Genomic DNA, 24,888 nt, shown 5'->3' with positions numbered 1-24,888 from the left:
GTGACTAACTTTAGCGTTAATAATATATTTCACGAATAAGTAATATTATTTATTATTTTTATGATGTGATATTAGATAATTAAAAATTATTTATTATATTTTATTTATAAATTTATCATTTAATATGATATAATATATCATATAATACCCTATCAATTTATTATAACTTTATTTACGACGGTAACAATTATCATATTTGATTCCCTTAAAATCTTCGGAGAACTAAAAAGAATGTGTACAAGTCACCCATGAAACCAAACGTCACCGTCATTTACGATTTGGGGCCTCAGGTTCCATAATCAATAATAATAAATAACAGTAAAATAAATCCATTATCGATTTGCATTGAATAAGAGCCACCAACAGTGAGCAGGTGATAGCATAGCACCTCTATTGTTCATAATAGACGTCGATGTCATCATCTCCGCCTAACCACCCAGAGGTCTAAAATAAATAAAGTAGACACACAAAAGCAATTCAACCACAGCTCCACACGGATACATAAGACTCCGTTTAGTATCAAACCAGGAGCTCAAACCAGATATGGCAAGTCCACGTTAAGAAAATTAATTTTTTAATAATAAATTTTACTTTTTTTTAAATAACTGTACAACGATTACATACTCTACGATTATACGTAGTATTACTCTCATGACACGCTTTCTTGATCATCAAGCCTCTGCAAGACCTCAGCATCCATTCGAGCCAGAACACGACGGGCTTCTTCCTCTGTTGCTGGAACCACATTCCTGATTCTCAATCCATCTTTCATGGCTTTTGCCTCTGGACGTACGGTGAAAGTGAAATAGAAAGTATTTGACACCTGGTAATTTAAATGCATGTGACAGACATGAGATAAGCAATCAGCAATTGAATAAGGGTGGCATTTTCCAATGAATAATTAATACGAAAATTCAAGGCATTATGAAACTGAACATGCTCAAACTTTAGGAGGATGGGTCAAACCGGCCATTATATATATAACCCTTTCTCAAATCAATCCCTAACCTAATCATTTTATGAGTACCGATTATAAGCTTAATTTTCAGTTGTTTCTTAAAGTATAGTTCATGTGGGGCTGACCTCACTAGACCTCATTTCAGGCCTCGTTACATGAGCAACGACTTCAACATAGATTAGAGGCTGCTCAGGATTCTCAACTTCTGTGTACAGAACACATGATTTCATACGAAGGAAATCTCCGACATCCACCTGCTCAACAAGCATTTCTTCATTAAGTAAATTATAATACAGTAAAATGACTCTAACATACACAGTATTATCCATGCACATGCAGGCTGAATCCCAGCAAAATAACCACAATATGGTAGTGCGAGTACATAATTCTGGGCAAGTACAACCAGTACCACAATATGGTAGTGCGAGTAAAAAAAAAAAAGAACAAATGAGAAATACTACTTATATAAAGAAAATACACAGAAATAAATTTATCAATTGATGCGGTTTCATATGATTTATTAGATCTATTTTATAATAAAATTAATTTTACAATCTGATGTACTGGATCAAGTCACATCAATTTATGAATTTACTTTTATGTAATCCATTTGTGACTAAAGTATTTCTTTTTTCAAAAAGTACTACAATCACAAAGATATTTCACAAAAATAAACTCATAAAATAATATGACTTGATATAATATGCTAGATCTATTTTATAATAAATGTAACTTTATAATCTAACGTATCATATCAAGTTAGTTCAGTTTGTAAGTTTATTTTTGTAAGACCATCTTTTTGTGGCTTTTATTAAAAGATATCGAATGTATGATTATGCATCTCTTCCGCCTTGTTCTGTTTTTGTATGATTAAAAGGAAACAACAATTTCAAATGTTTTCCTTTCCCATTTTTTTCTCAAATTTTAAGCTGGTAAGCATACTGTGAATCCATGGGTATCTCTACTCTCCTCGTTTCAGCATTTGGACCTCACTTTATCTTTGATATTTTTTCCCACCTTCTCTTCTATTCTTCTTGTGTTCTAAGATTAATTCCTAGTGCTTCTCTAACGGGTCCTTCTTTATCCTAAACCACACAGCTGCAAACAGAAAAGGGGCGAAATGCGGTCTGAAAAAGAAAGGATGCTGGTAATACTTACAGGTCTTAAGAAATCAACATGATCAACTTCAAGAAAGCAAGGAACCAATCCAGCAAAGGCATAAGCTGTTGAGAAAGCTAATTCAAAAGCTCGGTGCATCAAAAACCCTCCAAAGATTCGACCATGCATGTTCCTCTGTTGTGGATGGCAAATCAAAGCGTTCTCAAGGCGAGTGTCCCTTAGAAGAATGCTGTCTCTGTCTGCCAAGGCTGGCATGTCAGAGAAAATCCTGCCCTCAGCCAACAGTGTTTTGAGTCTATTCACTTCCCCATTCTCTAGTTCCCTTCTATCTCCTCCTCCTTTCTTAGTTTTCCTCAAATTATTTCTCGCTTCAGCCTTTTCAAATAGGAACTTTTCCAGTTCTGTTTCTGGAGAGAGCCGGTTCACCTGAGATGCTTTGCCAGTCTTGGAGTCACGAGCCACAAATATGAAGTTGGCAGTCAGAGCTACTGCGTCTGAAACATCAGAACCTTCAGCTAAGAACTTATATCATTACATGACATGTAATAGATGATAGTCAACTTTTTTCACATAGATCTACAATTCGAGGAATATACAACTCATACTTTTTCTCAAACTATAGTATATCAAGCAGCTGAATCTCAATAGAGCAGAATTCATGCATGAAACCACGCTGTATATCTTTTTCACGTTATCTCATTTTCAGAAATATTTATCAATCCAGATTTTAGTACCTTCATTTGACTGAGTGACTTCCATTTGAATATCCATTGAGGAGCGGCCGACCCATATCACAGAACCGACTATCTTGAGATCAACTTCAACACTGATCGGCTTCTTCAGCACAATCCTGTCCACAGAAGCAGTGACCAGCAAGAGTGGCCTTGTGGTGCTGTCGTCATCGGAACAATGCTAATCCACACGAGAGAGAAGAAAAGGGAAGATCACTAAAAGCAAGCAACACATCTCCAAAATTAGCTTAATTTAGTCGTGAATTCTGAGTAAAACATTTCAGTTTATAGAGAACAATTCATCAAAAGCACTACACGTAGCAAATGGAAAAGCAGTCCCATATGGTAGCATCTAAATCATAACCCATTTCGGATAAGTACATAGTAAGCAATGCCCAGGTGTGGAACTCCATCAAAATGCTCAAGTATGCGGAGAGTCCAACAGGAAAAGCACAAAATGTAAATAAGTTACAACTGACCTTGACGGAGATGAACCCAGCCAAGGCATCAAGCTCTTCAACCAATTTCCCAATTCTGACCTCGTTCCAGGGATCTCTATACTGTTCTCTCAAGGTATAGTCAGACGAAAAACGATAGAGAATAGTGGTGCGGCTCTGGGCGGGAGTTTTTGTGAAAAATTCGGTCTGCGGAGGCCCGTCTTTTTCTGGGTCATAAAGCTCCTCGAAGATACTGGACCTCGCTTCCCACAAAGCATCTGTGACCGGCGAATGGTACATTCCAGGCCACAGGGTGATGGGTTTTCGGGCCGATGAGGATGAAGAATCGGCATCGGCGTTGAGCGCAGGAGGAGGAGGAGGGGACTTCAGAGGCGAAGCAAGCGTCGAGACTACTGGGATGGTGTTAGAAGGAGAGGAATTGGAATCCATGGAATGCAGGAATTTCTATGAAAGTAACAGTTCACAAAAGTTCACCCAAATTGATGGCGAAACTGAATTTGATGAATTGAGACAGGAGGAAAGCTAGGTACCATATAGCTGTAAAGAGAGGTGCCTCCAATGGCAAATATCCAGGAAAATGTGAAGGCAGTTGAGTGGTCGGAGTAATGATCAGGTACTAGCGGAGTATGTATGTACAGGTGCTGAGGTACCTTTCCATCGTATTTCATATTATTAACAATTAATTCTTTAATTAATACTTATAATGCATGAAAATAACACCAGCCATGTCCGAAATGTTTTTGATAATTTTCGTGAATCTGCAAAAGTTGTCTAATAAAAATTAAAAACATAATGCCATATATAATCTTAAAAATACGTACATAAGTCCAAGTACGTAAGTACACATACCTTTTTTTTATGTGAATTTTAAATTTTTATTATAATTTTTTTAAAATATATATAATATTTAAATACTTTATGACTTTATATAAAATTATCCGTAGTAAAAATACTGCGAAGAAGAAGTTTAATATATATTACGAAAGAATAATATTATATATAGTTATAGAGCGTGTAAATATCGTGCAATCACTTTGAAAAAAAGTGAGATTCATATTAAAAAAAAAAAAATTTGTTACATGAGTCATGTATTTATTATTATTTTTTTAAATTACGCAACATTTTTGCACATGACAACCAATATTATTTATCGTTGCGAAAAAGGGTATGTATTCTCCGGCATTAGCCCCACCTTGTGGATCTCCACAAACCCAATTAGTTTAAACGCGTGCCATCAGCCATGAGTGTAAAAGTGCATCTAAACGTGTAACACGAGTCTCTCCCTTTTTAATTATTGCCTAAATAAATAAATTATTCAAAAATGTTGGAGGAAAGTCCAAAGTTTGAAATACATATAAAATAATTTGTGAAGCTCAGCACAAACTACTCGACCCCACTTTGTAGGGAATCCTTATCATCATCACTTAGCGAATTGAATATCTTGAAGTGAACGCAAAAAGAGCGAGCGAGCTGCCCGCCCCACGCAACGCACGCTGGGACAATATAATAAGCTTTCGATGATCCTCTCCAAAATTATCTCAAAAGATTAAGCCCTTGTTTGAGTCTGACAGTTTTATAAATGCGAAACTCTTTTAAGAGAGGTTTGGATTTAAAATTTATCTTAATTTATCTTATTTTATAATTATAACTTTCTTAAATTTTTACATAAAATATAATAAATAATTCAACTTTTTTAAATCTCAAAATAATTTTTTTAAATTTTCATACTAAATATAATAAATAATTTAATTTTTATTCTACTACTCATAAACTATTTCAATCCATTTCAACTCATTTCTGAATTCAAATCTCTTAATTATGAAAAGATCTTATAAAAATAACTATATAATAATTTAATGTGATAGATTAGATAATAAAAATACTTTTATTGATAGAAGTGTTAGCGAAGAGTATAACAATTTTTAAGATATTGATGATTTGATAGTGCTTTTAAATGTGGCCAGACACATTATAAAAGTATGTTTGGATGTAAGAGTAATTTAATAGTTGTGTTTGGATAATGAAGTATTTTTAGATATTTTGTGAATAATAATGAAAAAGTAATGATAGAATTTTAAATAATAGTGAATAGTAGTAAAAAATAGGTGAAAAATAATAATAAAATAATAAGAAAAATGCTGGACACAACTGCGCGGGTGGAACCATGGCGTAATCGTGTTCCACGGGAAAAAAAGAAGAAGAAGAGAACGCACCGTTTTCATTCCCCCTGCCCAAAACAAAAAGCAAACCAAATTCCTCTGTATCCCCCTAAATCACATAGCCCCCTTCGTCTTCCCAAGTCTATGGATCTGAGATCAAACCTGAAGCAGAGTTTGAGCAACTCTTAGGTAGAATCATCGACACAAACAAGGGAGGAATGGTGTTGTGGTCGAGGAACAAGCCTCCGAGTCCGTGGAGGAGGAAAAAATCAGAAGGCTCGGAATTAATCGGTATTGGCGTTGTTAGCTACTGTGGGGTAGACTTGGCCGCCACCACCCATGCCGGAGAGGGCATTGAACATGCCAGGGCAGCAACTTAGGTGGTGTTTGGATTTCAGTAGCAGCATCAGGTATTTAAGGGGTAGTTGGAGAGAGTGGAGGAAGAAGAAAAATGAGACCATCACCTCTGTATAGCCTAAAGGTTGCGATTGAATCTTAGTGCTGCTACAATGTCTTCCAGTGAGCTCGCTTGTACCTACGCCTGTTTGATTCTCCACGACGATGGGATCACAATCACCGCAGAGCAGATTGTGACTTTGGTAAAAGCAACAGGCGTCTCTGTTGAGTCTTACTAGCCTAGCCTTTTGGCAAAGCTTGTATAGAAGAGGAACATTGAGGACCTCATTCTGAATGTTGGTGCTGCTGGTGGCGATGCTACTCCAGTAGCTTTGTTTGCTCCTACTGCTAGTGCTACTCCTACCACCGCCCCTACAGTTGAAGAAAAGAAAAAGGAAGAGCCAAAGGAAGAGAGCGAGGATGAGGACATGAGACTCAGCTTGTTTGATTAGATTATTCTGGTAGTTTGTTGTCTTCTATTCAGTTAGGTAGTTTAAGACTTGAGTGGCGACTTTGTTGAATTTTTGCCTTTTTTGATAGTTATCCTTAAAAGTGTTGTAAGTCAAGGAAGAAAAATGAATGGGAAGAAGCCTGAAGAGTACGAGAGAATAGAACCAGATTTGAGAAGAGAGAGGGACAACAATTTCTGTGGTCGTGGGTTTGATTGTGGGAAGAGTTGGTTGTGGGACAACAACTTCTTCTTCTGATTGTGGGAAGAGAGAACCAGTTGGTTGTGGGACAACAATTTCTCTTCTTTTTATTAATAATATATCCACTAACGTGTATAATAATATATCAGTCGATTTTTCAACCGTTATCCATGCCGATTGCATATAGAAGAAATGAAATAATAAATAGTAAGGTATTCTAAAAATACCTGAAATATAATAAATAATAAATAATATTAATAGTTTATTCTTTTTTTCTTTTTTTAAAAAACAAAAAAACCTTGAAACAAAGCTAGCTTGGCGGCCCAATCGGCCATGGTGGCCAGAGTATTCTGGTGACTACGACGGCTTGATCTGGGGTGGCTGTGCAGTCTTTTTTTTTTTTTTCGTTTTAAGATGAATTTTGAGTTAGATGTCGATAAAAATTGAATTTTAAAACCGTAAATATTTGTATATTTGGATGTAAGACCACCTTTGATTGAAAAAGGGGTGGGAGGTCTCCGATTCAGACGGTTAAAGTAGTCAAACATGACCTAAATGCTGGCTGTGATTCAGACAAAGAAACCAAGTACAATTTGTAGCCGTTGGAAGCCCTTACATGTTAATGGTTATGGCTAGACCTTTGCAGATATAATAGAACAGATGCATAAAGCTTTTGAGATCGAGGCACTAAATATATAAGGCCGCTTCATTTGATCGCTAGGGAAAATTAGTCTATTTATTTTTTAATTTATATTTTTTTTTATTATTTTAAATTAAAAAAAAAAAATTTATATATGAATACAGTAATAGTCATTTTCTTAATTATTAAGTAAAAAAAAATTAAAAAAAAATTAAGATACATAAAATGTCAAAATGAGAGAATAAATTAAAAAGACAAAATAATATTTTTCTATATATAATATGTCTCCGTTATAAGTTATAGTTATCAATAAAATTGGAGTGTTATTATTTTTCTTAAAAAAAAAGGGCAAGTAATAGGATAGAGAATGAGAAGGTAGACATCACTTTTTGACTCTTTGAGATACCCAAATCATCATTCACATGATTAGAATTATATTTATATGTACACATGACAGCTAGTTAGTTAATTTACCCACGTGCCAATTATATTGTAACATATTCAATTATTTATAAAGATGTGGACCCTATCTATATACAGAATTCATTCATTCAATATAAATATAATATACATGAAGTTTATGTAAGAGGAATAGCCTGCGTAATGCATGACTTGTTCTTTACTTATATAACGTTTTACAGAGGAGGAAACAAAGCACTACAATTTACCTACTAGATGTACAGGGAATAAATATGGAAATACACAACCTTTTTCCATATGAAAATATGAATATAGCACTAGACCTTGGATATGTCCCTTCAGTTTCTTGAATCAGTACATTTTTTCTCTTCTTCATGTTGCGTGTTACTCTAATCAATACAGATTTGCTGCTCTGTTTTTCTAATAATCCATAGAGAAGAGTCGGCTACATATACAAAGTGATTATACAAATATAAACTCACAAAATGATATGATTTTATTATGTAATTTGTTAGATTACTTTACGTTAAAAATAATTTTACAATTTAACGTATCATATCAAATCACGTCATTCTATAAATTTATTTTTATATAATTTCTTTGTAATTGAAATATTTTTCATTCATAAAAAATCACTGGCTATTACTTATTGTTCGTTAAGACCAATTTCATGAGAGAGAGAAATTATGGAGTTGAAATATATTGTCAAACGTGAACATTATTAAATTGGAAAATGCTGGAGCTCCCGCTGGGGGCTCCGCTGAGAGCTCCCGCTGGAGCTCCAGCGTATTTTATTATGTGTATTTTTTAATTTTTTTTTATATAGATATTTTTAATAATTTTAAATATTTTTAAAAAATAAAAAAATTTATAATATTATTAAATAATACTTACTTAATCACGAAGTAAAATATAAAATATTTTTTTATAATTTTTTATTTTATTTCGTGATTAAAGAAGTATTTTTTAATAATTTTTTTTTACTTCTTGATTAAGAAAGTGTTTTTAATGATGTTCTAAATTTATTTTATTTTTTAAAAAATATTAAAAAATATTAAAAAAAATTATATAAAAAATAACTTAAAAAAAAACACATACAATATATACTACAGCCCCCAACGGAAGCTACCAGCGGGAGCCCCCAGCGGGGGCTGTAGCATGATCCTTAAAGGTGATCAAGTCAAACTTGGGTTACTTATCTGAGAATAATTGAGAAGCCAAAAGCACATAGCCAACCTCAAATTATCGTGTACAAGATGTGCACTTCATTGGCAATTTATGGGTACGGATACTCTGTAAGGATACAAATTGCGCACTTCATTGGTGACGAATGATCATCGGTGACGTATGCACTCTCTAGAGTATTCATGTCCACAAGTATTTATATCAGACCCAATAATAGAAACTCAAACACACAGATCTCAAAGTTGTCACGCAAAAATGGAGAAGGATACGAGTGCCTACAGAGCTCATTGTTTAGTCTTTGCCTATCCAGCTCAAGGACACATTAATCCTATTGTGGAATTATCCAAGCGTTTGAAGCACAAAGGAGTGGAAGTTACTCTGGTTACCACCACCTTCATCTCCAAGAACATACAAAAAGAAGTAAGCTCCATTGCGCTCGAGACCATATCCGATGGCTTTGACGAAGGCATGACAGGGCAAATAGAGAACATCCAGACCTATTTGGAGCGCTTTGAGAGAGTCGGTTCGAAAAATCTGACCGAGCTCCTCGAGAAACTTTCTAGATCGGGCCGCCCTGTTGACTGTATTGTTTATGATCCTTTCTTGCCTTGGGCTCTAGACATAGCCAAAAAGTTTGGGTTAGTCGCGGCGGCATTTCTCACTCAATCCTGTGCTGTCGATACTATTTTCTACCATGTCCGAACAGGAGAGCTGAAACTCCCTCTTAGAGGGCCAGAAGTTTTGCTTCCTGGTTTGCCTCCTCTTGAGCCTCAAGACATGCCATCCTTCATTTACAATTGGGGATCCTATCCAGGTCCCTTGGACTTGCTTGTGGGACAATTCTCTAATGTTGAGAAAGCTGATTGGGTCCTTTGCAACACCATTTATGAGCTGGAGCAAGAGGTAATTAAGCAAGTCAAATGGGGTTTTTCATAAACTGTTATAGCTAGCCTTTTTGTTTTTTCTTTGATCTTATTTTTTATTTGAATTTGACGTAAATTTTTGGGCCCGGAACAATTGATCAGTTACTAAATATCTTTGCAGGCGGTGGATTGGATGTCAAAGATAATGCCAATGAGGACAGTGGGACCAACTATTCCATCTATGTTCTTAGACAAGCGGATTGAAGATGACAAAGACTATGGTTTTAGCATCTTTAAACCAAACACCGATGCCTGCGTGAAATGGTTAAATGATCGTCCAAAAGGGTCGGTTGTTTATGTTTCTTTCGGGAGTATGGCCGCTCTTGAGGCTGAGCAAATGGAAGAACTAGCATGGGGTCTGAGGATGAGCAACAGCTATTTCTTGTGGGTGGTCAGGGCGGAAGAAGAGGCAAAGCTCCCCAAAAACTTTGTGGAGGAGACATCGGAGAAGGGATTTGTGGTTCAATGGTGTCCTCAGTTGGAGGTTTTAGCACACGAGGCGGTGGGATGCTTTGTGACACACTGTGGGTGGAACTCTACGTTGGAGGCCCTGAGCTCGGGCGTTCCAATGGTGGCAATGCCACAATGGACAGACCAAAGCACGAATGCAAAGTATATTATGGATTTTTGGAAGATGGGACTTAAAGCTCCGGCGGATGAGAAAGGGTTAGTGAGGCGAGAAGCAGCAGCGCACTGCATAAGGGAGATAATGGAAGGAGAGAGAGGAGAAGTGATAAAGAAAAATGCCTTCAAATGGAGAAAATTGGCAAAAGAGGCTGTTGACAAAGGTGGAAGTTCTGACAAAAACATTGAAGAATTTGTAGCTAAATTGGTTGCTCGTAAGTCCTAGTCAGATGATGATCTTCGCTTCTATTATATCCTGTATTAGATGACCACAAGAGCAATATAAACATGCATGAGTTCTATATCTGCAGCTTCTAATTCTAAATACCCTTCTATGGTAAGAACCAGATCCATGAAGTTGAGATCAGGAAGACTACACTTTTAAATTTTTATACAACAAAGAGCCCAAACATCCTCAGCAAAAGGGCATTCCCAAAGAATATGTATTATAGTTTTCACTTCAGTTGAACAGATGGGATAGAAGTCTTCCTGCAGCACATGCTTGAGTTTAAGATTGCTTTTAGTAGAAAGTATATTACAACAAGATTTCTAAATAAAAGATTTACCACTGGTGATGTGTTGGAATTCCAAACTTTCATCCAAGAAATTATCAGAAAGACTGGAATTTAAAAAGAGAAATGATACTTGCAGTCGTGAGCGTGCAGTCGCCGTGTAGTCGCTTTGAAAAAAGTAAATAAATAAGGGATCCACCTGAAAAGAAATTAATTTTTTAATAGTGGACCACACTCTTTTTCAAAGTGACTGCACGGCGTTTGCGCATTCCACGACTGTATGTAGCATTGCTCATTTAAAAAACAAGATCATCATCGATATCAAAGATTACAGGCCAGCAATTATAGTTTTAAAAAATTATCAACCCACAACGTCCCTCTTGCAATATTTTACGAATTCATATTAAACTAAGATTAATTTTAGAAAATTAATTTTTTTTAAAATAATATCACATTTTTATATTAGTTGATTGCAAAATATATTGTAAAAAAAATGAAAGGAGAGGTGGGTGGTGTATGCAAAAAGAAAAATAAAATACTTCCATGTGGCAAAAAAACAAGGCACTGATCAGAACAGGCAGATCTGTTGTATCGTTTCCGACAAGCACTGCCACGCATTTGCATTTTTTTTAATTTTTTTTTTAAGCTATAGTCCTTTTCTGGGCATTCTATAACATATCTAATTAATGATTGAGCCTACCACAACTTTCGTGTACAAATTGTGCACTTCCTATTCTCATAGTACCTGATCAGATGGGATGGCTCCCATAGAGCATTCTTTATATTATACAAAAAAATATATAAATTATTAAAAAAATTACTTCGATCCGATTACGTAGAAAGAAATTTAAAATACAATTTGTTACAGTAAATTATTCATTCTGTAAATTTTTTTTATTATTTATATTTTTTTATTCTTTCATTTTTTTAACTTTAATTTTTACCATATAAACAATTTTTTTTTATTCATCATTTAAAACATTTATATTTCATTTTCTTTTAAAAAATATCTTACAAATATTTTTTATCTAATATTTTTATATTTGCATTTTATTTTTATTTTTTTTATTTATATAATTTTATTTTGTGTGTATAGGATTGAATTATATTACATTGTATATAAAAATATATTGTAAATATAAAAAAAATATATAGATTTTGTAAATTTATTGGTAGAAATAAAATATTTTAAAAAAATAAAAAAAAGATTATTTTAATGATACGAAAATAAAATAGTTAAATAAATATATAATATATTATAAAAATTAATATATAAAATAAAAAAATTTAATGATATATTTTAAAGAATAAAATAAACAAAACTGCTACGTACAATCGTTTCAGGTAAGCGGCGTGCAAACGGCTTTAAAAAATAATAATAATAAATATAAAAGATTTCGTCCCTCTCTTCCGAATTAAACCTTTGGACAAATATCTGCCACTCCACCTGGCCTTCAACCAAAATGTCGCGTCTCCTTCACATCATCTCCACGTTTCCCAACGGGTCCCGCTCCTTCTTCTCCGACTTCTTTCCTCTCCTCACCAATTCGGACTCCATCCCTGCCGTTGATTATTCCTCGCTTAATCCCGACCATCTGACCGAACTCGTCTCCGCCATCGATGTTTACTACAAATGAAAGGTTGTTTTCTGCAAGGCAATCGAGACTGAGTGGTTCCAACAAGGTTTGGGTCTCTCAAATCTCTCAGAGTTTGTCTCATCTGGTTCTTCTTGTAGATGAAAAAGACAGCTCGTATGGGTCTTCTTCATGCTTGTGCATGATGGAAATTAGAACTCAACCCGTATAGGTCTTCTTTGTGCTTGTGCATGATGAAAAAGGCAGTTCGTCTCATTTGGGTATGGTAAAGTTATTTGATTGACTAAGGGGAGATGAAAATTAGAACCCGACCCATAAGAGAAAGAGAAAGATTAAGGAGATGGAGTTCTCTGTTTCTCTTACACAATTCTCATTTGTCTTTATCTTGTTTTATCTTCTTGTTTTCAATGATAAAATAGTGTGAAGTTACAGAGTATAATGTTAGAACTGATTGTGAAATGGAGAGGGAGGTCTTAGGTTACGAAATGGAGAGGGAAAGGGAGAGGAATTTAATGAAACACACCGTTTTATTCCTAAAACAACACAAATGAAACAGTCATTTTATTAAGAAAAATTATATACATAAGCTTCACACTCCTACACACCACTTAAAAGTATGTGAATTTATTATTTTATCCTCATATTTCATGAAATATGAAATATGAAGATAAAAGAGTAAAATCATATATTTTTTAAGTGGTGTGCAGAGTGTGAAGCTTACGTGTAGCATAACTCTTTTATTAAATGACATGATACCACGACAGCATTTGAATGCCGGTTGTGCTTTGGCCGCTTGCATCCAGCATTTTTCTAAGACAAATGAATGTTTTTACTTATTTGTCTATTCTTTTGTCTGTTTAGATTTCACGAAGTGGTGTGACTAGGAGTCCTACTCAATGTTAGTTGGCATCACGCTTTTTATACTCCGTTTGGATATCAAGGCCTGACGAAAAATTTAGGAATAATAGTATAATGAGTTGAGTTAAGAAATTTTATGGAATTTTAAAAAATAAAGAGAAAAAATTAAATAAAAATATTATAAAATTAAAAATATTATTTTATTATTTTTTTTGTGATTTAAAAAAATTTAATTATTTTTATGTTTTATTTGGATGTTTAAAAATTTGTAATTATTAGGTAATGATTATATGAAAAATTTAAAAATTTAAAATTGAAAACAATTTGTATTTAAATAGTGTTTAGATATTAAGATAAGATAGAATGAGATGAAATCATCTTTTTAAAATGGGATTGAAATATATTTTAAATGATTCGTAAATAGTAACGAAAATAATAATAAATAATTGATAAATAAAAATAAATAACTCATGAATAATATTATAATAGTAAATTAAAGGCCCGACTTCCAACTACTCCATTGCATGCTTGTCACGTGGGGCACGCTTTGTTTTCAAGATTCCTCATAAGTCCCTTACCATAATTATTGAGTTATATTACACGTAAATCTCATACTCTGCACACCACTTAAAAATATATATAATTTTATTTTTTTATTCTCATATTTCATATTTCATATTTCATGAAACATAAAGGTAAAAGAATAAATTCATATACTTTTAAGTGGTGTGCAGGAGTGTGAGGCTTATGTATATAATTTTTCATAATTATTAGCATCATTGCCAACCCAATAATACAAACTCAAACAGAGAGATCAGGGGAGACAGAAAGAGATCTCAAAGGTTTTTTGTCCAAAATGGCGAAGGAGACGAGTGCCTGCAAAGCTCACTGCTTAATTTTACCCTATCCAACTCAAGGACACATTAATCCTATGGTGGAATTCTCCAAGCGTTTGGAGCACAGAGGAGTAAAAGTTACACTGGTTACCACCAACTTCGTCTACAAGGACATACAAAAAGAAGGCAGCTCCATTGCGATCGAGACCATCTCCGATGGTTATGACCAAGGCCGGATATCGCGAGCAGACAACTTCCATGTCTATTTGGAGCGCTTTTTGCAAGTCGGTTCGCGAACTCTGACCGAGCTCCTTGAGAAACTTTCCAGGTCTGACTTCCCTCCTAACTGTATTGTTTATGATCCTTTCTTGCCTTGGGCTCTAGATGTAGCCAAAAAGTTTGGGTTACTCGGAGCTGCGCTTTTCACTCAATCCTGGGCTGTTGACGTTATATACTACCATGTTCACAAAGGAGAGCTGAAACTCCCCCTTACAGAATCAGAAGTTCTGCTTCCTGGTTTGCCACCTCTTGAACCTCAGGACCTGCCTTCCTTCCTTTATATATTAGGATCGTACCCAGGTAGCTTGGAGATGCTTACGGGACAATTTTCTAATATTGAGAAAGCTGATTGGGTCCTTTGCAACACCATTTATGAGCTGGAGCAAGAGGTAAGCATGTTAATTAACTGGGCGGGGCTTAATCTTTAGTGTCCTGAACATTTGATTTCGTTTTTGTTTTCCTTCTTTTAGCGATGTTGTTTGATTTTTAGCGATCTTGTTTTATTTGGATTTGAGAATTTTAGGAATTTGTTGAGATGAGTTTTTGGGAAAGGAGAGAATCTTGAATAATATATATATTTTTTTTAAATAGGTGTTGTATTGGATTTTGTGAGAGTAGATAGATAAATTTAAGAAGTTATTTGAATATAATTTTTTAAGATTATTTTTGTGTAAAGTCATATTGATTTTGTGTTTGAATGATAATTAGATGAAAAGTTCAAAATTTGAAATAGAAAATTTTGTGTGTTTGACTAATGTTGGAAATGGAATTGTGAGAAACGTTAGAAAATTTTGGAACACCTTGATAATGCCAACTATGGCAAATTTCTTTGCAGGCGGTGGATTGGATGTCAAAGATAATGCCATTGAGGACAGTGGGACCAACTATTCCATCTATGTTCTTAGACAAGCGGCTTGAAGATGACAAAGACTATGGTTTCAGCGTCTTCAAACCAAACACCGATGCTTGCCTGAAATGGCTAAATGATCGTCCAAAAGGGTCGGTTGTTTATGTTTCTTTCGGCAGTTTGGTCGCTCTTGAAGCTGAGGAAATGCAAGAACTAGCTTGGGGTTTGAGGATGAGCAACAGCTATTTCTTGTGGGTAGTCAGGGCCACAGAGGAGGCAAAGCTCCCCAAAAACTTTGTGGAGGAGACGTCGGAGAAGGGACTTATGGTTCATTGGTGTCCTCAGTTAGAGGTCTTAGCACACGAGGCAGTGGGATGCTTTGTGACACACTGTGGTTGGAACTCTACGTTGGAGGCCCTGAGCTTCGGTGTTCCAATGTTGGCAATGCCACAATGGACAGACCAAAGCACGAATGCAAAGTTTATTATGGATATTTGGAAGATGGGACTCAAAGTTCCAGTTGATGAGAAAGGGATAGTCAGGCGTGAAGCAGCAGAGCATTGCATAAGGGAAATAATGGAGGGAGAGAGAGGAAAAGAAATCAAGAAAAATGCCTTCAAATGGAAGAAATTGGCAAAAGAGGCCGTGGACAAAGGTGGGAGTTCTGACAAAAACATTGAAGAATTTGTAGCTGAATTGGTTCGCTCGTAGCAGGTTGCATCTGTTTCTTGCTCGGCTAGTATGTCATAATTTGGGCTTGGTTTTTGCTTTGCTAGCTGTTTGATAAACTTTGGTTTGATATGATCAGGACAAAAACATGAACCTTTTATTTGTCGATCACTAAAATGTCAGATCTTTGGGGAATCATGAATGGAATGTCCATCTCCATCCCAACGATGTACTCATGCTTTGAGTCATCAGGCTGGCACTGATGTTCGCAACTTCGCACACGGAATATCGCATGCGGCATTCTTTTCTTTATTGATCAAACAAGATGATTAATCGTTTGCTTTCTCTTGAAGGATTTGGGATTTGTATAAGCTTGCTATAACAACTTTAACATGGGCTGAGGTGTATTATATTGTGTACTGAAGAATCTGGACATGGTACTGAAAAATTCAGCATATAATATTATTCATGATTACGTACCCATGATCAGACATGAGATCAACTCTTATTTTCTAAAATAATAAATTCAAAAATTAATGCATAATATTATATCAACACGTGAGTAGGATGTAAAAATGAGATGAAAATGGTTCTGGGATTAATTGTAAGGCTATATTTGGATGTTGAACTAAGTTGAGTTGAAATGATAAAATATTGTTAGAATATTATTTTTTAATATTATTATTATTTTAAAATTTGAGTAAGTTAAATTGTTTATTATATTTTATATTAAAATTTGAAAAAATTATAATGATGAGTTGAAATAAATTAAGATAAGTTTAAAAATCAAACGAAGCTTAAATTTTAATTTTCATGATCAATCATTGTTTTCATAAATTTACAGCCATCCAATATTCCACAGCATAATAAATTCTATATTTTTCAAGTTTGATCCAATCTGAGTATGTTTCGACTTTCGAGCACGGGAGATTTTATTTAACTCTTATCAGACTTGAATAATAATTACTAGGTAATTATGGAATATCGAAGAGCAAGGTGTCATTTGGATTCTGATTTTAAATGAGATGAATTGAAATAAAAGTTAAAAGTTAAGAGTTAAATAAAATATTGTTAGAATATTATTTTTTAATATTATTATTATTTTGAGATTTAAAAATATTGAGTTATTTATTATATTTTATTTAAAAATTTGAAAAAATTATAATGATGAGATAAGATGAGATGAAACATTTCTTGTATCTAAATAATGTATAATTATCTTAACACTCTTCTTCACGTGTAGGTTAGACTCCTCCTCAAAAATGAGTCCAACACGTAAAATATTTAATTAATCCTCGTGAAATATAGGTTCTAATTCAGTGATATAATGTGAAATCATTAATTGTACCAAAAATTTAATTGAAATAAACAAATTTAATCATATATATTTTGTCTTGAGAGTTACGATCGAGCACACGATGGTATTCCCCTCCAATTATAGGATAACAGGTCAATTAAAAGTCGTGCTTATATAAAAATTTTAATTATGTTACATGCATGGAGTACTGATCGGATGAGAGTAGCCCATTATTTTTGTTGTGAGGGTAGATATAATAATTTTCGTAGATTCAAACACAATCGAGATCTCTTTCAATTTATTTCCAAGGAAACATTAATTAATAACTTTTTTAGGACTTCTATCACTTTTATATAAAATAAAGGACATTTTATAAAATTCAAATTTATTTTTAATAAAATAACGTTATTAAATTGATTGATTGTGAAATATACCTTAAAATAGTTATAAACAATCGCATCTTATATTTACTTTCGAATAGTACTTTCTTCAGAATTTAACATTACAGGCATATTGTGAAAGCATTTGAGGGTCCACACGTCATTACATTCCTCCTTTGTCTTCCAATCCTTCACAGTTTTAAGTAGGGCTTAAAATCGATTTGTTCGATGCGGTTTCAGTCCAAAATCGACACCGCACCGATAACTTTTGGAGAGTTTCAGAATTGGCCGATTAGGGGGAGAAAACCGACAACCTCGATGTCGATGTGAGTTAGTGCAGTTCGTCGATTTGCCTTTGATGTCGTTGTGAAGGAAGATGGGAGCGGCGGGCTGTGCCGTTGGTGGTAAGAAGCAAACTTGCAAAGGGAAGAAGCAAAAAGAAGAAGAAGACGGGGGAAAGAAGAATAATGAGGATTTATTAATCCTTGGTCGAAATAACACCGTTTGATTTATTTAAATAAAATAACGTCGTTTTATATATACACGTATAATATAAAAGTATGTATATAATTGGCATGTTTGATGACTTGGGTTTGGTTCAGACTGAAACTGAATCGGTCGGCTTCAATTTCTATAATTTTACACCTTCGGCCGACTGGCTCTCTATCGATTTTGCACTCTGGTGGCCGGTCTGCATTGGCAACAGTCAATCTCGTCAATTTCTGTACAGCTTTAGGACTTTTCACTTTTAAGGGTAGGGGATGGATCCCAGCTCTCAAGAAAGGGTTAGCTAATGATAGAAAATTAAATAGGATGGAAAATGAAATAAATAGGAAGAAAATGAGGGAGAGATCAATGAGGGAAGAAATTTTGAGGGCTATATTTTTGTTATTTTTAATTGTGATTGAATATAAAATATAGGTAACAATTTTATGGGTATCAGATAAGGTAAATTATCTTGATCATTATGAAAATTAATTTTCTAGATTAGATAATTATGAAAATTAAATGTCTAGATTTAATAATTATGAAAATCATATTTAAAAATTAAAAGTATTTCTCGTTATGGAAAGGAAATCACTTTATTTGATATTTTCTCTGACAAGTAATGGTGGTAGGGAGATTTTAAAATTAAGCAGTTTTTAACTTTTTAGGACAATATTAGGATGGATAGCAAATGCACACCAGCGCATGTGGGTTTTTTTTTTTTTTTTTTTTTAAAGTATGTTTTAAACATTCTAAGAGCATTAGCATTGGGTTCATCATTTTTATCTTTAAAATTTGATGAAAAGTACACGTTTTCCATAAATTTAAAACTTCTCTATCTATAACCCCACATTGGATTAGCTATTGAATTCATCAAAATAATAATATAATATTATTTTGTTAATAAAAATATTTTAATTTATTTTTTTTATATTTTACAATTACACTAACTATATGTTAATTAATAATTTAATTTGATATTTAAATTATTGTTTCTCAACTTAAATATATTGTGACTCAAAATTGAGAAACACTAATTTAAATAAATAAAATAATAGTTATAGAGTGTGAATAGTAAGTCTTCAAATTTGAAGATGAAGAGAAATCTACTGTAGCTAAAAACTTGACATTTGAGCATATGATGAATCCAATGCCAAAAATTTAAAGCTAAAATCATCAAATTTTGAAGATTGGACTCATTTGATGAGTCTAATGCCAATGCTCTAAAATGACTGGATCTAATTATAACTTGATTAGGTTGATACTATTGGGGTCGTACGATTAAATCAGTTCATGACAAAAAATGATATTTATATTCATAAAATACATAAATACCGAACACTTTTTTTTTAAAAAAAAAAGTAAAAATTAAATCCACGTCAAAAAATAACTTTTCCATGACTTTAGCCGTGTACACGAGAATTGTCGATGTGAATCGAAAGATACGATCACTTAAAGGTGGTATATAGGTCCAAATTTAGGACTGATTCAAATTAAAAAAAAATATCAATTTACGATTCTTTTATAATTTTATAATAAATAAAGGTAGTTTTATAAACTTGATATACATTTTTAATGAAGTGATAGTTGAAGCTTATTTCTCAAAATAAAAAACATTTCAAGCAAAGCTTTAATTTGAACGATATTATATTAATTAATTATAAAATGAATTATGAAATAGTCGTAAAAAAGTTATTGACAGCTCACAACCACCACAAATATTCTATAAAAATTGTGCTAAACATGCACCAACACAACCCACAGAGAGAGAGAGAGAGAGAGAGAGTCATGTGTGAGATAGAGATTTCGAAGCTCGACGTGTCTGCGAAAATGGAGAAGGAAAGCGCGTCCAGAGCTCATTGTTTAGTCTTAGCCTATCCAGCTCAAGGACACATTAATCCCTTGCTCGAATTCTCCAAGCGTTTGGAGCACAAAGGATCGGTAAGAGTTACACTTGTTACCACCCTCTCCATCTCCAAGAATATGCATAAAGAAGCCAGCCCCATTGCACTCGAGACCATCTCCGACGGCTATGACGAAGGAGGGATAGCGCAGGCAGAGAACATCCAGTCCTACTTTGAGCGCTTTCGTCGAGTGGGGTCGCAGACTCTGACGCAGCTCCTCGAGAAACTTTCTAGCTCAGGCTGCCCTGTTAACTGTATTGTTTACGATGCTTTCTTGCCTTGGGCTCTAGACATAGCCAAAACGTATGGGTTATTTGGGGCTGCGTTTTTCACTCAAGCCTGTGCTGTTGATATTATATACCACCATGTCCACAAAGGAGTGCTGAAACTCCCTCTATCGGAGCCAGAAGTTTTGCTTCCTGGTTTGCCACCTCTTGAACCTCAGGATATGCCGTCCTTCATTTATAATTTGGGATCCTACCCAGCTTTCTTTGACATGATTTTGGAACAATTCTCCAATGTTCACAAAGCTGATTGGGTCCTTTGCAACACGTTTTATGAGCTGGAGCAAGAGGTAAGCATGTTAACTGGAGCTTGTGCACTATTTAGTTTCCCGAACTCTTGTTATTTTTTTTCTTGCCTTCCAATGATGATCTTTTGTTTTCTTCTTTCTTCTTTCTTCTTTCTTCTTTTCTCTTTTTTTGGAGAGGAAAGGGATATAGAACTTAAAATATATTGTTTTTTTATTTGGATTTGACAGATTTTTAGGCTTGCAATATTTGATCGGTTTCTAAGTATCTTTGTAGGCGGTAGATTGGATGTCAAAGATAATGCCATTGAGGACAGTGGGACCAACTATTCCATCAATGTTCTTAGACAAGCGGCTTGAAGGTGACGAAGACTATGGTTTCAGAATCTTCAAAGCAAACACCGATACTTGCCTGAAATGGCTAAATGATCGTCCAAAAGGGTCGGTTGTTTATGTTTCTTTCGGGAGTTTGGCCGCTCTTGAAGCTGAGCAAATGCAAGAACTAGCTTGGAGTTTGAGGATGAGCAACAGCTATTTCTTGTGGGTGGTCAGGGCCTCAGAAGAGGCAAAGCTCCCCAAAAACTTTGTGGAGGAGACGTCGGGGAAGGGATTAGTGGTTGGATGGTGTCCTCAGTTGGAGGTCTTAGCACACGAGGCAGTGGGATGTTTTGTGACACACTGTGGGTGGAACTCTACGTTGGAGGCCCTGAGTTTCGGCGTTCCAATGGTGGCAATGCCACAATGGACAGACCAAAGCACGAATGCAAAGCATATTATGGATTTTTGGAAGATGGGACTTAGAGCTCCGGTGGATGAGAAAGGGTTAGTGAGGCGAGAAGCAGCAGCGCACTGCATAAGGGAGATAATTGAAGGAGAGAGAGGAGAGGAGATGAAGAAAAATGCCTTCAAATGGAGAAAATTGACAAAAGAGGCTGTTGACAAAGGTGGAAGTTCAGACAAAAACATGGAAGAATTTGTAGCTAAACTTGTTGCTGGTTTGTCCTAGCTTGCCAGATCTTCGCTTCCATTAATTTCAAAGTTGCATGGTCTGTTTTTGGCCGCAGTTAACTGTAATGTATAATAATTTCGGCTTGTTACAAAGGCCGTACTCGTGTGACCCTGCAAGTCTATAGTCTAATGTCTTAGGCCGCAGTCTTATTAACTGTAATGTGTAATAACTTCGGCTTGTTACAAGGGCCGTACTTGTGTGACCCTGCAAGTCTATAGTCTAATGTCATAATTTCGGCTTGTTACAAATGCTACTAGAGTCGTACGTAAGTATTGTGTAAAAAGATTAAGATTTATTATTAAATTTTTTTTTAATAAATTTTATATTTATTTATTTTTTTTAAATAATTATATAGTACTTGTATACTTATAATTATAACTATTATTTCTATAACAGATTTTTGGTAAATGAATGATAGGTAGGTCCATGAATTAAGATACATTTTAGAAAATTTATATTTATTAGTTGGTAGGAATTCACTATAAGAAAAATGAGCTATTGCGGCGATTTAATGTTTGTTGCAAAAAAAAATCGCCGCAATATGTATCATTTTGCGGTGATTTTCAAGTCGCCGCACACTTTTAACATCGATGCGCGATTTAAAGTCAGTGGTTCCCTAACTTTGTTATTTGCAACGATTTTGGGCATTAAAGCGGCAAATTTGTTCGCCGCAAGAAGAAAAAACATTTTGCAACGGGATATATATCGCTGGTATTGGGTCTAGGGCGCCAACACACCCCCCCCCCCCCAAACCTTACCCAGTTTGTTCCCAAGTACACCCTTCGACGTTCTTCCCCATTTTCCTTAACCTGCAAATCCACCCACCCCCACACGACTGTTTCTCTACTTTCGAATACGCCCCAAAGCCTCTAATCCACCACTTCAGCTTCCCTCCATGGAAGCTAGGGTTCTCGTTTCCTCTCCATACAAAATTTGTGCCTCCATCCTTCGTCTCGGATTGATTTGCTTTCTACGATTCTTGCTTATTGGAGGTCGAGATAGTCCAACTAATTTTCACTTGCATTTACCTTCCCTCACCACAAGTATATATCTCTGCAACTCATTTGTCTATCTCTCCCCCTTCATCCGCATGTAGAAGCTTTACAAAATTTGGGCTTTTTGTTTGTAGACTAATTTCTAAACTAATGAATCTGAAAGCATGTCCTTTTTTGCACGAGATTTTTTTGTATAACCTACATTATCTGTACATGTTGATGTGGGTGTTAGATGTTCATAATTTTTGCATGATATTTTGCATTTGCACAATAATCTTAAGGGTGTCAATGGTGATGAGGACGACGACGACGGCGATATCAGTGATGATACCCAAGAAATTGGCTTTGCTGCAAAAAGTAAGGAAGATGGTTTGTGATTCCATGCATTTTGTTGTTGCATTTGATAATTTTAAGTGGTTTCTATTTTGATAGTATCGCTGAAGCTGTTTGTTTGGATCATTTTTTGCTAAAATCACTTGAAAAAGTGCACTTATAAACAGAGAGAAGCTTGTATTGGGATGATTTAGTTTAATAAAAAGTAAAATATATTAAGTCATCATATAACTCAATAGAAATATATTCTTCTTGTTGGGTTTGACATGGATCAACATGCTTACACAACAAGTGATTGTCATTATGTATGCTAGAAATACTATGAGTTATAGCATCATATGCATCATTTTAAAATTTGGTGAATTATGGAAAATATGTGTCAGCTAATGGCTCATCAAGAATATACTTTAATCAAGTAAAGATATATTCAGGAAACCCTACAAACCATAGGGATGGGGTGGGTGGGATTGGTAAGTAATTGCACTGGTTTTTATCAGGAGTCTTTTTATGCAACGCAAGGATTCATCCCCTCCTCCATTTAATCACTATATGTTTTAATTTTGATTAGTTGGCTGGTTGTAAAATGTGATTTTTAATACTAATGGATAAAAAAACTGTACAAAACAATTCCCATTATTTTCCCAAAAATAATGTTGAATTATTTCACTAATATGATTTGATTATGTGCTAAATGTTCACTTATAAAAAGAAAAGATTATGTGCTAAATGTTTAAAACATGTTATCATCTATATATTCCTTGTGTGCTAGGGTGTTGTCTTTTTTGTAGATGGGTTTATGTGGGATGAGCTACGTGGTATGAAATTTCAATATCTTCATAATCTTGTATATAATTATCAGCTTATGTGATACTTGGATAAAAAAAAAATATGGAGATCAGTTTATCCGATACATTAAAGATTACATTTATAGCTTCATTGTTTGATATCTTTCTTGGGTGAAATAAGAGCATTTGCTTTAAGTAGAATCTTTTTTATCTTTTTCAGAAGGGGGGATGGCGTGGTTGGTGAGGGGATGCTAAATTATCTAGGGGTATGTAGTATACCTATTTGGCTGTTACATTGATAGGATTACAACTTTTATTAATTATGAATACTCTGTAGTTGCTAGGCAACAGAAATTCTTACGGGAAAAGTTTGGTGGTGTTGAGGATGACATGCATGAAGATGAGGGTGAGGATGACATGCTAGGCTACTCTTGCTGTTTATGCTATGCTTTCACAAAAAAATTATGTTTCTTCTTAGGTTTTCTTCAACTCTAGTATGCTTGATTTATGTAGTTGAGATTGTGGTTAAATGAGCGATGTTTAAGAGCATGAATGTACTAAAGCTGCTAGCTGTCCATGGTAGTGCAGAAAATTCTGCTATGCACTCTGTTTTGGGGCTTCAACCAGTCCATTTCATCCCCATTTTTCATTTGCATCTTTTGCTCAACCAAAGTTATTTGTTTGTATGAAAAACTATTGAAAACAAAGGACAAAAACCAGCGATCTTGTGAGCTTTAGCTCTTCATTTAATTTGGTTTTAACAAGTTACTAAAAAGCTGTCAAATGCCATTTTAGATTATTGCACAACGTAAGATTTATTCTTGATTACATGCTCAATTCCATGCTTCCATTGTGTTGAAATTTTCACCTTTTCAAATGACATTATTTTAATTTCTTAAATCTTGCTTGAAGGAAAATCTATATGTTTAAGCCCACTTATTTTAAGAATTGAGCATGACACAAATATTCAATGTACCTCTGAATATATATAACTATAAAACCTCTTCTTCTCAAACTGACTGGAAGCACAGATGTCAAAGTTTAGTTGCAGTTGAAAATGCATGACATGAAATTCATTTTACTTTTAGTTATTAGTGCTTACAAGTCCATATTTTCATTGATTAAAGCTATCTTTTTGTGAACCTTAGGGTTGAAAATATTAATGCCATTGATCCTTTTTCTTGTTCCTCTTTTCTCAGAAAACCAAGGCTTTGACGATAAATGACCACTCCGATGTAAATGGTGCATAGATCTCCCAACCTATCGATGTTATGAGCGATTTTTTTTTTAATTTGTCTCTTATTATGTGAG

At 34.5% G+C, this 24,888-nt stretch overlaps 5 protein-coding genes across 5 annotated transcripts; 4 read left to right on the top strand and 1 right to left on the bottom strand.

The window, feature by feature from the left end:
- Window positions 1-324: 324 nt before the first annotated feature.
- Window positions 325-3,895, bottom strand: LOC109022191 (acyl-coenzyme A thioesterase 9, mitochondrial). The gene is made up of 5 exons (XM_019005017.2): window positions 3,288-3,895; window positions 2,812-2,989; window positions 2,117-2,571; window positions 1,084-1,212; window positions 325-823 (listed from the first exon to the last, which is right to left on the bottom strand). The coding sequence occupies exons 1-5, from the start codon at window positions 3,693-3,695 to the stop codon at window positions 650-652; spliced, it is 1,344 nt and encodes a 447-aa protein (XP_018860562.1). The 5' UTR covers window positions 3,696-3,895; the 3' UTR covers window positions 325-649.
- A 1,999-nt stretch (window positions 3,896-5,894) lies between these two features.
- LOC109022192 (60S acidic ribosomal protein P1-like) lies at window positions 5,895-6,273 on the top strand. Its single transcript, XM_019005018.2, is given in 1 exon segment — window positions 5,895-6,273. A coding segment is annotated over 1 exon segment (339 nt). The 5' UTR covers window positions 5,895-5,934.
- Window positions 6,274-8,927: 2,654 nt separating this feature from the next.
- On the top strand, window positions 8,928-10,838 carry LOC108992927 (UDP-glycosyltransferase 74F2-like). The gene is made up of 2 exons (XM_035685531.1): window positions 8,928-9,619; window positions 9,761-10,838. The coding sequence occupies exons 1-2, from the start codon at window positions 8,972-8,974 to the stop codon at window positions 10,487-10,489; spliced, it is 1,377 nt and encodes a 458-aa protein (XP_035541424.1). The 5' UTR covers window positions 8,928-8,971; the 3' UTR covers window positions 10,490-10,838.
- A 3,174-nt stretch (window positions 10,839-14,012) lies between these two features.
- On the top strand, window positions 14,013-16,325 carry LOC108983426 (UDP-glycosyltransferase 74E2-like). Its single transcript, XM_018955047.2, has 2 exons — window positions 14,013-14,732; window positions 15,179-16,325. The coding sequence occupies exons 1-2, from the start codon at window positions 14,085-14,087 to the stop codon at window positions 15,899-15,901; spliced, it is 1,371 nt and encodes a 456-aa protein (XP_018810592.2). The 5' UTR covers window positions 14,013-14,084; the 3' UTR covers window positions 15,902-16,325.
- A 3,482-nt stretch (window positions 16,326-19,807) lies between these two features.
- LOC108992955 (UDP-glycosyltransferase 74F2-like) lies at window positions 19,808-21,694 on the top strand. The gene is made up of 2 exons (XM_018967681.2): window positions 19,808-20,500; window positions 20,733-21,694. The coding sequence occupies exons 1-2, from the start codon at window positions 19,811-19,813 to the stop codon at window positions 21,459-21,461; spliced, it is 1,419 nt and encodes a 472-aa protein (XP_018823226.2). The 5' UTR covers window positions 19,808-19,810; the 3' UTR covers window positions 21,462-21,694.
- The last annotated feature ends 3,194 nt before the right edge of the window (window positions 21,695-24,888 follow it).

Source organism: Juglans regia, chromosome 14 (genome assembly GCF_001411555.2).
Source record: "Juglans regia cultivar Chandler chromosome 14, Walnut 2.0, whole genome shotgun sequence".
Classification (NCBI taxonomy): domain Eukaryota; kingdom Viridiplantae; phylum Streptophyta; class Magnoliopsida; order Fagales; family Juglandaceae; genus Juglans; species Juglans regia.
The sequence above is the reverse complement of the archived record's forward strand: the minus strand, read 5'-3'. Positions and strand labels throughout refer to the sequence as shown.

Coding starts and splice junctions, on each gene's coding strand:
- LOC108992927 (XM_035685531.1), top strand. CDS start 8,972: ATGGAGAAGGATACGAGTGCCTACAGAGCTCATTGTTTAGTCTTTGCC. Junction 9,620..9,760: donor TTTATGAGCTGGAGCAAGAG/GTAATTAAGCAA, acceptor ATATCTTTGCAG/GCGGTGGATTGGATGTCAAA.
- LOC108983426 (XM_018955047.2), top strand. CDS start 14,085: ATGGCGAAGGAGACGAGTGCCTGCAAAGCTCACTGCTTAATTTTACCC. Junction 14,733..15,178: donor TTTATGAGCTGGAGCAAGAG/GTAAGCATGTTA, acceptor ATTTCTTTGCAG/GCGGTGGATTGGATGTCAAA.
- LOC109022191 (XM_019005017.2), bottom strand. CDS start 3,695: ATGGATTCCAATTCCTCTCCTTCTAACACCATCCCAGTAGTCTCGACG. Junction 2,572..2,811: donor AGTCACTCAGTCAAATGAAG/GTACTAAAATCT, acceptor CTGATGTTTCAG/ACGCAGTAGCTCTGACTGCC. Junction 1,213..2,116: donor ATGTTGATTTCTTAAGACCT/GTAAGTATTACC, acceptor CTTGTTGAGCAG/GTGGATGTCGGAGATTTCCT.
- LOC108992955 (XM_018967681.2), top strand. CDS start 19,811: ATGTGTGAGATAGAGATTTCGAAGCTCGACGTGTCTGCGAAAATGGAG. Junction 20,501..20,732: donor TTTATGAGCTGGAGCAAGAG/GTAAGCATGTTA, acceptor GTATCTTTGTAG/GCGGTAGATTGGATGTCAAA.